Source organism: Argentina silus (assembly GCF_951799395.1).
Source record: "Argentina silus genome assembly, chromosome: 11".
Lineage (NCBI taxonomy): Eukaryota > Metazoa > Chordata > Actinopteri > Argentiniformes > Argentinidae > Argentina > Argentina silus.
In genome coordinates, this window is record NC_139665.1 from 15,466,376 (window position 1) to 15,478,062 (window position 11,687).

An 11,687-nucleotide genomic window follows, 5' to 3' on the forward strand; every position below is an offset into this window, starting at 1 on the left:
CAGATAGTCTGCTTGCTCTGCTGCACTGTGTCAAAGCTTGACCAGCTGCTAGACTTAACCTCCATTCTGGCTCAGAGTGGTCCCTCCGCTACTCTGGTGATCTGGCAGCCATTTTGTTCCCCCCCCCATACTCCATAACTCTGCATTGGTTTATTGTTGTTTGTTTGGCTATTAAAGAGGAAATCAGGTTTTCAACACAGGGAGGGAGTCTGATTATAGAGAAAGAGATCGTTGTATTTATGGATTTGAATCTGAATTTACAATTAAGCCAGATAAATGCCTTCTTTCCCTCTCTGTGGTTGAGTGTTTCTCAGTGTGATTGAGTGTGCTTGATTGTTAGTTTTGTCAACTGAAAAGCAACAGTAAATCAAGTGTTAAATAGAGATACTGTATAACCACTTATAGCCTGGGATATCTGTGCTTCTATCAGACGTCTTCAGCTTTGGATTACATTTTTCCATTTCATAACTCAATGAAAAGCTATTCCCTCTAGTCACCCAAAACAATTCTGTTAAATTCATTCAGCAGGGACGCTTAGTGGCGTAGCACACTAATGCGCATATCATATAATTGCAAGGTTCCTGGTTTGATTCCAACCCTCGACATATCTTGCATGTCATTCCTCCTCTCTCTCACCCATCCTTCCTGTCAGTCTCTACTATCTCTATCCCAATAAAGCGGAAATGCCCTAAAAACATATAAAAAAAATAAAAAAAAAATTCAGCAGTTGGAATTGTTAACTTAAATTCATGAGGCACCAGGCTCGGCACACACAGGCTAGCTAACGCTAACTAGTCGATGCTGCCTGACCCAATTACTGACCACATCATCTGAACACTCTCCCTATGACCTTCATATGCCTGTCACGGGCCAATCAATGGATGGCACTCTCTAGCACACACACACACACACACACACACACACACACACGCTCGCGTGTACGCACACACACACACACACACACACACACACACATATGCTTGCGTGTACGCATGCACACACGCACGCACACACGCACGCACACACACACACACGTACGCACACACACATGCACTACATCAAAATACCCTCCTCTAGTGTCAAAATACCCTCCTCTATTGTCAGAAAATCTATTGTATCTATCTCTTTTGTAATTGCAATATGACACATATTCACTGAGGAATTTCACAGATATTGATTGTTTCCATTCACAGCCTTTAGAATTACCAGTTCTATATGAGTTTTCCTACTTCTGAAGGAAGTGATGAGATATACCCTCCTCAAACCTTCACTACACCAACACATACACCATCCTCTATTGTCAACATCAATATGATGTACAATATATTCACTGTGGAATATCAAAGATGTCCAGAGACCAGAGGTCTAGTATGCTTCCATTCCTAGCCTTCAGAATGACCAGTTCTCTAAGAGTTGCTCTACTTCTACAGTAAATAATGACATATACCTGAGTGACCTATGACCTACCTCTCTGTTGGCATTTGCAAGGTCACTGGTGTCACTAAGCTCTGGTTGCAGGTGACTCCCTGTCTCCAGGATGCAAACATGGTTTTCGTAGGATGGTTTGGGGCAAAATATGAATATTAATGAACTGTGGTTTAAACCACGCAGCGTGATTGGCTGAACCATATATGGAAAAGCACACAACCACCAGCACTAGCAGGCAGGACCACCAGTGCTAACATAATGCAAGCGGGCAAGGCAGAGTCTGTCTCTGGGCAAGGGAAATAACTGGTTGGATTTGCTGAAACAAGCCCACTAATAAGTATGACAAATAACTATAGTTGGCTTGCTAGTTACTTAGCTAGCTATATTTCTAGATTAGATTGAAGGGTGGCATCCTATCTAGTTAGTATATTTGTCAAAGACAGAGCAAGCTAGCTGGAGACATAAGGAACTTCAAAACATCTACTTCAATGTCCTTCCCTAGCCTAGAGATAAATTCTGCCTTCATCACAGCTCATTAATATTCATAGCTTGCCTCAAACTATACTACAAAAACAAATATTCATCTCCAGGATGCTATAAAATGTCAGTGTTAGAGGCCAACCCCCCCCCCCCCCCCCCATACTGCTATTTGGTACAACCCGCAGGCTGCAGTATGTCAGATGTCAGATTTGTCACCCTGTAATTCATCTAAGGTCTCACTGGTTGTTGAGATAAAGGTCTGAGCAGTTTGTCTGAATATTTCATTTTCCTATTTTGGTGGAAAAAGCAGTCCCGCATGCAAGCAGTCCCCCATGCATATTTCATTTTCCCTATTTCGGTGGGGAAAGCAGTCTCCCATGCATGCACACGTCAATCTGAGTGTGTTAGAAGGTGTGCTTTTGAAAATGAACAGACACACACACACACACACACACACACACACACACACACACACACACAAACACCCACACACTCACAAACACCCACACCCACACACTCACAAACACACACACACACACACTCACACACACACACACACACACACACACACACACACACACACACACACACACACACACACACACTGTCTGACAATAGTTCAGACAGAGGACCTGATCACAAATGCAGTCAGAAGAAGGATGTCTAGAGATACAGGACTCTGATCAAAGACTTTCTCTGGTTGGAAGTGTGGAACCTGTGAATCTGGGATGAAAATAACACACTCACACACTCACCCTCTTCACCATAGAATTCAATGGAATTAGCTTTCTGTTGAAAGTGATTCTGTTCCTTCAGTGGTATAGACAGACAGACAGACAGCCGCAGGGTGTGTCTTAATAGTAATAATCTATCTCCTCTCTCTCCCTGTCTCCTTCACTGCCGATGTAAAAGAAGTGGACAGGTGAATTCCCCAGCAGGCCTCCAGGGCCTCGACCACTCTGGAGTATCAGTGTAGATGAGGGGAGGAAATGAGGAGAGGAAAGGAGGAGAGGACGCCATATTAGACTATTGAGACACGCCCTCAGATAGATGCAGTTGAGCTATAAGACTACATGTTAGAAGGATGAGTGTGTGTGTGTGTGTGTGTGTGTGTGTGTGTGTGTGTGTGTGTGTGTGTGTGTGTGTGTGTGTGTGTGTGTGTGTGTGTGTGTGTGTGTGTGTGTGTGTAGATGGCGTGTGTGTGTGTGTGTGTGTGTGCGCATAACGTGTTTGTATGTCTCACTACAGGACGACCCTCAGAAGCTGGAGGACCCTGTGAAGTCTCTACCCCTGGATGAGGAGGAGAATCTGAACATCCGGAACTCTCATTCGCCGAAACAGGAGAACAACCGGTCCTCCCACGCCTCAGACCATTCCCTTAGCCACACCCCTCACGCAGATGAGGCCATGGAGGTAAACGTGCCCGAGAGCAACATGCTGTAAACACCACTAGCCACCACATGGAGGCGCTACAGCACAGTACCATCGACATCTAGGGCCGTTGTAACGCCACTACTCACCACAATGAGGCGCTATTACAATTTACACCTTGGGCCATTGTAACGCCTCTACTCACCACAGTGAGGCGCTAGAGCACAGTACCATCTACACATAGGGGCACTGTAACACTTCGAGAACATCTTTAATGGCACCCTATCTTCTATCAAGTGTATACTATGACCCTGTTCTCTATGAAGTGTATACCTTTGACCCCTTTTGTCAAGTGTATACTTTATGAAGTCAAAAGAAGTGCGCCATATGGAAAATAGGTTGTCATTTGAGATGCTACTCACTACATAACACGACAAGGGCGCTCTACCACTCCTGACCACTCAGCAGCGCCACTGCCTCCTCTTCCTCTTCCTCCTCTCCGCCTCACACTACTATGTCTCGCTCCTCACCCTCGTCATCACTGGACTAAACACTCCTCTGGCAGCTGGCCAAACTAATAAACTGTCTTCTCTCCACCAATGCCCTGCTCATATCTTCAACCTTTCAACTCTGACCTGTCGTTGTCTCTCTCTGCCCCCCCTCCCCACAGACCCCCTCGCCACCGCCCCCCCCCCTCTTCTCTGCCCCGCCTTACCACCTGTACGCATGCATTGGTGTAAAATAATGACAAAAAGAAATGAACCAAGAAGTTGATATTTCAGAGATTGTTGATGTTTGACATAATACAGTGAATATACGTATAGATTTCATGGGGTAAAGTATTGCTTGGATTGATATTTAAAATACTGTACAGCACGTTGTGTCTTGTTTTCATTGATGTGGTTTATAATCCTTTGGCGTACTTCAGGTTTTTTGTACTTTTTTTGGGAATTATAGCATTCAGATTCGGAGTTGTTAAAATAAAACTTTTGAACTTTAAAGAGCTTGTCCCTGTGTGTTCCTCTACTCCTCCTTTCCCTCTACCTCTATTTCTCTTTAAAATGTTTTAATTCTCTCTTTCTCTCTCTCTCTCTCACTCCTAACTGTCTCTCTGACTTGCTGTGCATGGCTTTAACTTACCGGAGCCACTAACCATTACCAAATACACACACACACACACGCACACGCACACGCACACACACACACACACACACACACACACACACACACACACCTCAATCTGTTTTCCATGAAGCTCAGCCTCAGCTCAGTTGAGGGGGTAATGTGTTCTGTAGCTACTGCATGCAGCAGGACTGACTGCTACAATTACTTCTGCTGTGTTGTTATCATAGTATTTGCGTGTATCAAAATAAAATGTTTTATATTATATAATCTCTCCCTAAACCATCGATTTAGATGGTTTAAAATAACACGCATTTACACTGAACCCTAGTGGAAAGTGAGGTACACTGCAATTCAGATCAAGGTTAAACTTCCCCGTGCTCTAAACCACAGGCCTGAGTTTAAATTATGTTCACGTGTCTCTGTTGGATTTAGACGGCATGACTATGCTAAGCTAGCTGTTGGTTTAAGCTAGCTGTTGGTAAGCTAGCTGTTGGTTTAAGCCAGCTGTTGGTTTAAGCTAGCTGTTGGTAAGCTAGCTGTTGGTTTAAGCCAGCTGTTGGTTTAAGCTAGCTGTTGGTAAGCTAGCTGTTGGTAAGCTAGCTGTTGGTTTAAGCTAGCTGTTGGTAAGCTAGCTGTTGGTTTAAGCTAGCTGTTGGTAAGCTAGCTGTTGGTTTAAGCTAGCTGTTGGTAAGCTAGCTGTTGCTTTACCCAGCGCATTTGACACATATATATTGTGAAAAGTAAATTCATGATGACACGTCAATACAGGTAAGAGCAATGTCCAAGGCAACTCAATGTTCTACAACGATCTTTACATCTATCTCCTCTTCATTCTCATTCAGTATTGTACTGTTCCTCCAATTTTTCTCAATCTTAACGGTCTCTCTCCAAATCTTCATCTTCTGTCTGTCTCCCTCATTTTCATTTCACCGACCACCTGGTCCACACCTGGTCTCACCCTGCTGTCTATTGTGTCTATCCTCATATATCTATACCCCTGTGTCTATATATCTGTCCTTTCACTCCTCCCTCTTTATCTTTCTCCCTCTCTCCTTCCTCTATATCTGTCCTTTCTCTCCTCCCTCCCTCTCTACTTGTTGTATTTCTACACCAGGACGGAGTCACCATTGGCTTGGAGTTGCTCCTCCCTAAAGAGGCTAACCTCCGCCCCCAGGAAGGCCCTCCGCTGCACTACAACGTCTTCCTCTACAAACGGCCCAACAACGGAGAAACCCCCGCCTCACCCCATCCCTCTCCCATCTCCCCTGACCACGGCCAACCCCATGTTTCAACTGCCTCCCACACCTCCCCCAAATCACACCACCACCACCACTCCCCCAACCGCCATCCCTCCCCCCACCGCCATCCCTCCCCCCACCGCCATCCCTCCCCCCATCATCGCTCACCCGCCTCCCATCACGCCTCCCCCCACCTCCCCCAGTACCAGCAGCTCTCGTCCCCCCAGCTGCGCAGGCCAAGGGGTCGCTCCAAGGCCTCCCACTCAGAGAGACCTCTCTCCAAGACCTTCCTCCATCCCTCCCCCTCCTCCCCCCACCTCACCCAGCCTGCCTCCCCCTCCAGGGCCAAATACAGTCCTGTGAGCACCCGGTCCCTGCCTGTCCTCTCCTAACCTCACCCACCCCCCCCCACCACCCCACACCCCAATCCCACCCCAACCTCACCATAACCTAACCCCCCTTTCCCTAACTTTACCCTAACCTCAACCCCCCTGCTATACCCTTACCCTAACCTTACCCCCCTACCCGTCACCCCCCATGCCCCTCGCCCTACCCTCACCCTAACGTCATCCCATATCCTTGTCCCACCCCCTGGCCCTGGTCCCACCCCCTCTTTGCTCCACCCTCACCATACCCCGCTTTCACCAACCCCACCCTCATCCTCCCGCTCCACAGAGAGACCACAAAGCATGGTCAAGACACAGTCAAGGCACGGTCAAGACATGGTCAAGACATGGTCAAAGCATGGTGAAGGCACGGTCAAGGTACAGTCAAAGCATGGTTAAGGCATGGTCAAGGCACGGTCAAGGCACGGTCAAGACACGGTCAAGACATGGTCAAGACATGATCAAGGCACGGTCAAGGCTGGCACAACCTCCCCACAACCAGGATACAACTTGCAACCGATGATGGATCACATTCACTCTAACAGAACACTGACACACACACACGCTAAAACAACATTAACATGCATTAACAACATTATCACTTACATGCTGACACTTAGATGTACATAATAAACAGCCAACGCACAAACCTCAGGTCTCATAAACACAGAGACTACACACAGACACACACACGCTGGACACACGCACACACACACACACACACACACACACACACACATACACACACACACACACACAGACAATTCTTCCATAGTAATGGTGCCAAAGTCAGGGCAGTTCATGCATCACTTACCACTGATGTGCTTATTCAGGTTTATCCATTTGTTATTAACAATTCAAATGTTTATTCATGGTTTATAAATGGTGTGTACACATTTATTTAGTTGTTATTAGGTTTGCTAATGGTTCATTAATGTACTATTGATGTTTTACAAAAGTGTATCCCTGTGTTGATAGCTTTACTCGTGTGTTATTTCATGTTTCTAATCTTTCATTTCTCCAAATAAAACAAACTACAATCTACGGCAGTCTGAATGGTTTTTAATTGACCAAGAGAGAGAGAAAGAGAGAAGGAAAGAGTTTTAAGGGAAGGTTAGTCTGTCTGTCCTTCTGCAGACTGCAGTCTGTCTGTCCCTATCTGATGACAGACAGACACTTTTCACAACCCTGAGCGGAACACATGTCTTCCCTCAGTTCTTGGCTCTAGGTTCAGCTCAGGAAGGGGTTCAGCTCAGGAAAACACAGCTGGGAGGTGGAGGTGAGAGGCCACCCTTGCTGGGTTATGGGTGTACTGTAGTTACGGAGTCAGTGGAGTCAGGAAATGGGAATGTATCATCCGAGTATGGAATCTGGGGCATGTTGCGGAGGAGCGGTGAGTACATAGAGGAGTGTGTTCTCATCATGCAAATTTACATTTTTTATTATGCTTTCAGATCACGTTGAAATCTCTCTCTTAGCCCTACACTATTTTAGGACAGTGTTTCAGCCAACGTTGAGACGAGACCTGAACATGCAGGAAGGAGGTGCGACTCCCACTCTAAGAAAAGCATTGAACATTTTAATCTGGTGAGTAATACAGATTCAATGAAAAAAAGTGTTTGTGTTGGCACCAAAAAAATGTTATGCGCGTTTACCTGCGGTGGACCATTAAGTATGACTGGTTATATGATAATCATGGAAGAAAACACCAATCTGACCTTAGACCCAAGCACGTCTCCCATTAAATGTCAGCAGAATGGCTTGTTTAATAGGTGATATGCAATGTTTTATCTGGGTAGAGAGGGGGGGGGCACATCTCCCCCTTCACCCCCTCACAACATTTTAGGCAGCACCCGTTGCCTCATAGGCTTAAGAGAGCCGAGTAACAGTAACACTTCACCATGGTTACCAGTAACACTCCACCATGGTTACCAGTAACACTTCACTATGGTTACCAGTAACACTCCACCATGGTTACCAGTAACACTCCACCATGGTTACCAGGAACACTTCACCATGGTTACCAGTAACACTTCATCATGGTTAACAGTAACACTGCACCATGGTTACCAGTAACACTCCACCATGGTTAACAGTAACACCATGGTTCACTTCACTTCGATCTGGTGCAGATCTCTTTATGACCACTTGGGGGCAGCAGTGTTCCATGGCTGTGGCAGTACTCGGGTTGCGTCTGACACACTTTGAGGTTCCGCATCGACTGAGATTAGACTTCACACACCGTGTGTTTACTGAGGAAGGAGGGTTATCCTGCTGTACAGTTATGTAATGTATAGTTAGTATTAACCTCATGCAGATGAAGCTCTCTTTGTTCCTGAGTTGACAGTGTACAGCTGGGAATAGAAAGGGGTTCTTATTGAACCTTAGAGCTGTTCTTAAAATGTGAGGTCTGTGTCTGTGTGCGTGCCTGTGTGTGTGCGTGCCTGTGTGTGTGCGTGCCTGTGTGTGTGTGTGTGTGTGTGTGTGTGTGTGTGTGTGTGTGTGTGTGTGTGTGTGTGTGTGTCTTACAGCCCCAGCAGGTTTATTACCACCACCTCTCTCCAGCTGGAGTTTTGCTGACCCACACATCACTAACCCCCCCCCCCCCACACACACACACACACACACATACATAGTACCGCAGTCTCATGAGATGCAGCAGCAGATGGAGGTCTAATGGCAGTTTCTGAAGTTTCTCTAATTAGGTGGCGAATTCAATCAAATCCGCATTTGTAAAGAACATGCCATATGTTTGTTTACAAAACTGTTGTGTATTGATTGTCTGAGGGTTGTGTCCCTGTGGTGAGCGTTTCCGTGTCATGCTGAAAATAACTGACATTTAACCCCAACAAACCTATTTAAAGCTATGTACACCTTATGAGCCTTTATAAACACTATATACGTATATGAACCCGAATGACCTCCAATGAAGGCCAGCCATAAATGTAATCAACCAATCAATCACAGTTTATTATGCACATTGCATATCGCAATGTAACAGGAAAAACAAGCGAGAAAAATAGATGTAAAAAATGACCTTCATATTTTCCTCAAAAATCTATCCCTCCCTCCACTCCCCCCTCTCTCCCCTCCCTCTCCCTCTCATCCTCTCCCTCTGCCCCTCTCTCCGTAAACCCCCCTCTCCCTTACATCCAGTGTATGTGTGATTGACACCTGTACATCGTCACGGCTCAGGTCAGTAACCATGGAAACTCCTGGGCCGCAGGTTTGTCTTTGTCTCTGTTTGGATTTTGGAAAGGTAGAGAAACTGAATTGATATTCTAATGGTAGGACAGACACCTGAAAGAGAAGATGAAAGGAGGGAGAGGAGAATGGAGGAGTTTGAGTAGAGAGTAGAAGAGTTAGAGAGTAGAGGAGAGGAGAGGAGAGGAGAAATACATTTTCACACAGACATATTTCATATTGCATAGCCAAACTGATAAAGTCACTGCTGTACTCTGTCTGACAAGACAAGGTCTAAAGTCAAAAGATTTTAGAAAGGGTACATTCTCCTCCACCAGAGACCTGTGACCTCCAAAGGGGTGACACGCGCACACGCGCACACACACACACACACACACACACACACACACACACATACACACACAGAGGGAGAGAGAGCCTCTCCCAGCTAGAGGGCCTCCTATCCGGATCAGAACTGCAGGGGTGGAGGGATGTGGAGTGCCTAAAACCTGCTCCCTCCCAAGGGGGAATCCCAAATGTGGAGCACCACACACACACACACACACACACACACACACACACACACACACACACACACACACACACGTACACGTACACACACACACACACACACACACACACACGTACACACACACACACACACACACACACACACACACACACACACACACACACACACACACACACACACACACACACACACACAAAGGCACAGGTGTGCCCAGGGGGAAGGGCTCCCTGTTAGTAAGCCCCCAACAGGGCTACCGGTAGTCAGAGTGGAAGTGACATGTGGTGCTGAGGTGTGTGTGTGTGTGTGTGTGTGTGTGTGTGTGTGTGTGTGTGTGTGTGTGTGTGTGTGTGTGTGTGTGTGTGTGTGTGTGTGCGTGTGTGTGTGAGAGATAGAGAGAGAAAGAAAGAGAGAGAGTGTGTGACTGGCTGAGGTGTAAAGTCACAGGTTCTATAAGAGGATAGTCGTTCCTGTCCGGATCATAACGCTAAGTTATTACTCAGTAATAACCTTATTCTTAGCCCAAGCACATCTTCACAGGAACACACCACACCTCTGAACCACATCACGTCATCAACACACAGGCTGACTCACTCAACTCAATCCTCTATTCCTCATGTCCTCTCTCCTCTCCTTGTCCTTTAAAACACATCCTTCTCCCCATTCAGATCCACTTCTCCATGGTGTTGTGTAGTGAAGGAGGCAAGGAGGCAAGGACAGAGGAGGCAAGGAGAGAGGACACAAGGAATTGAGGAAAGGGTTCTTCTCAATTGGACCACAGTTTTCTTTGAACCCCCAGAGTGGATGAGGGTTCACAGCAGCAGTAGGAGTGAATGGGTTGTTTCATTGTGTTTCATTCTCTCCAGTCTTCCTCCTGTGCTCTCTTAATAGGCCAGTCTCTGAGGGTCTTCTGATGACTGAGGGAGTTAATGTAGGGAAGCTGCCTGCCCTCAAATAACACACTCAATTATTCATATCACACAGTGCTGGCCTCACACACACACACACACACACACACACACACACACTCACACACACACACACAGACACGCGCACACACACACACACACACACACACACACACACACACACACACACACACACACACACACATGCACACACACACACACACAGCACTCTCTACATGTAGACAGCATACATCCTGTACACAGCCTATGATCCTGAACATATGAAGGATCACCCCAAGGTTCTTTGCTGTCCGGGAGGCTGTCTGGGAGGGATGGAGAAGTCTTGGAGAGGGCAGGCTTTCCCCGGGAAGAAGAGTAGTTCAGTCTTGTTAAGTTGGAGCTTGAGGTGGTGGGCTGACATCCAAGCGGAAATGTCTGCAAGACACGCAGAGACACGTGTTGCCACCTGTGATTCAGAAGGGGGGAAAGAGAGAAAGAGTTGAGTGTCATCTGCGTAGCAGTGGTAGGAGAAACCATGTGAGGAAATTACCGAGCCAAGAGATTTGGTATAGAGGGAGAACAGTAAGGGCCCTAGGACAGAGCCCTGGGGGACCCCAGTGGTGAGGGCTCATGGAGAGGACAGTGATCCTCTCCACGTCACCTGGTAAGAGCGATCGGCCAGGTAGGTGCAAACCAGGAGGGTGAAGAGCCAGAGATGCCCAGTTCTGAGAGGGTAGAGAGAAGGATTGTGTGGTTTACTGTGTCGAATGCAGCAGACAGGTCCAGAACAATGAGAACAAAGGAGAGGGAGGAAGCTCGAGCAGAGTGGAGGGCCTCCGTGACAGCAAGGAGAGCAGTCTCAGTAGAGTGCCCAGCCTTAAAGCCGGATTGGTGAGGGTCAAGGAGGTTGTTCTGAAGGAGATAGTGAGACAGTTGGTTAGAGACTGCAGGTTCAAGGGTTTTAGATAAGAAGGAGAGAAGGGATACCGGCCTGTAGTTATGGACAGCAGACGGGTCAAGAGTTGGTTTCTTGAGAAGA

The 11,687-nt window shown here is 46.8% G+C and overlaps 1 protein-coding gene across 1 annotated transcript in view; it reads left to right on the forward strand.

Annotated features, from left to right (window-relative positions):
• The window catches only part of cspg5b (chondroitin sulfate proteoglycan 5b), a gene marked incomplete at both ends in the record, with an annotated part of 20,036 nt that extends 9,544 nt beyond the window's left edge, over window positions 1-10,492 (forward strand). The window contains 5 exons of the mRNA XM_083681194.1: window positions 3,157-3,321; window positions 5,519-5,689; window positions 5,846-5,896; window positions 7,257-7,307; window positions 10,409-10,492. Coding sequence (XP_083537320.1) covers window positions 3,157-3,321; window positions 5,519-5,689; window positions 5,846-5,896; window positions 7,257-7,307; window positions 10,409-10,492 — 522 coding nt within the window. The remainder of the gene's footprint in view (window positions 1-3,156; window positions 3,322-5,518; window positions 5,690-5,845; window positions 5,897-7,256; window positions 7,308-10,408) is intronic.
• Window positions 10,493-11,687: the final 1,195 nt, after the last annotated feature.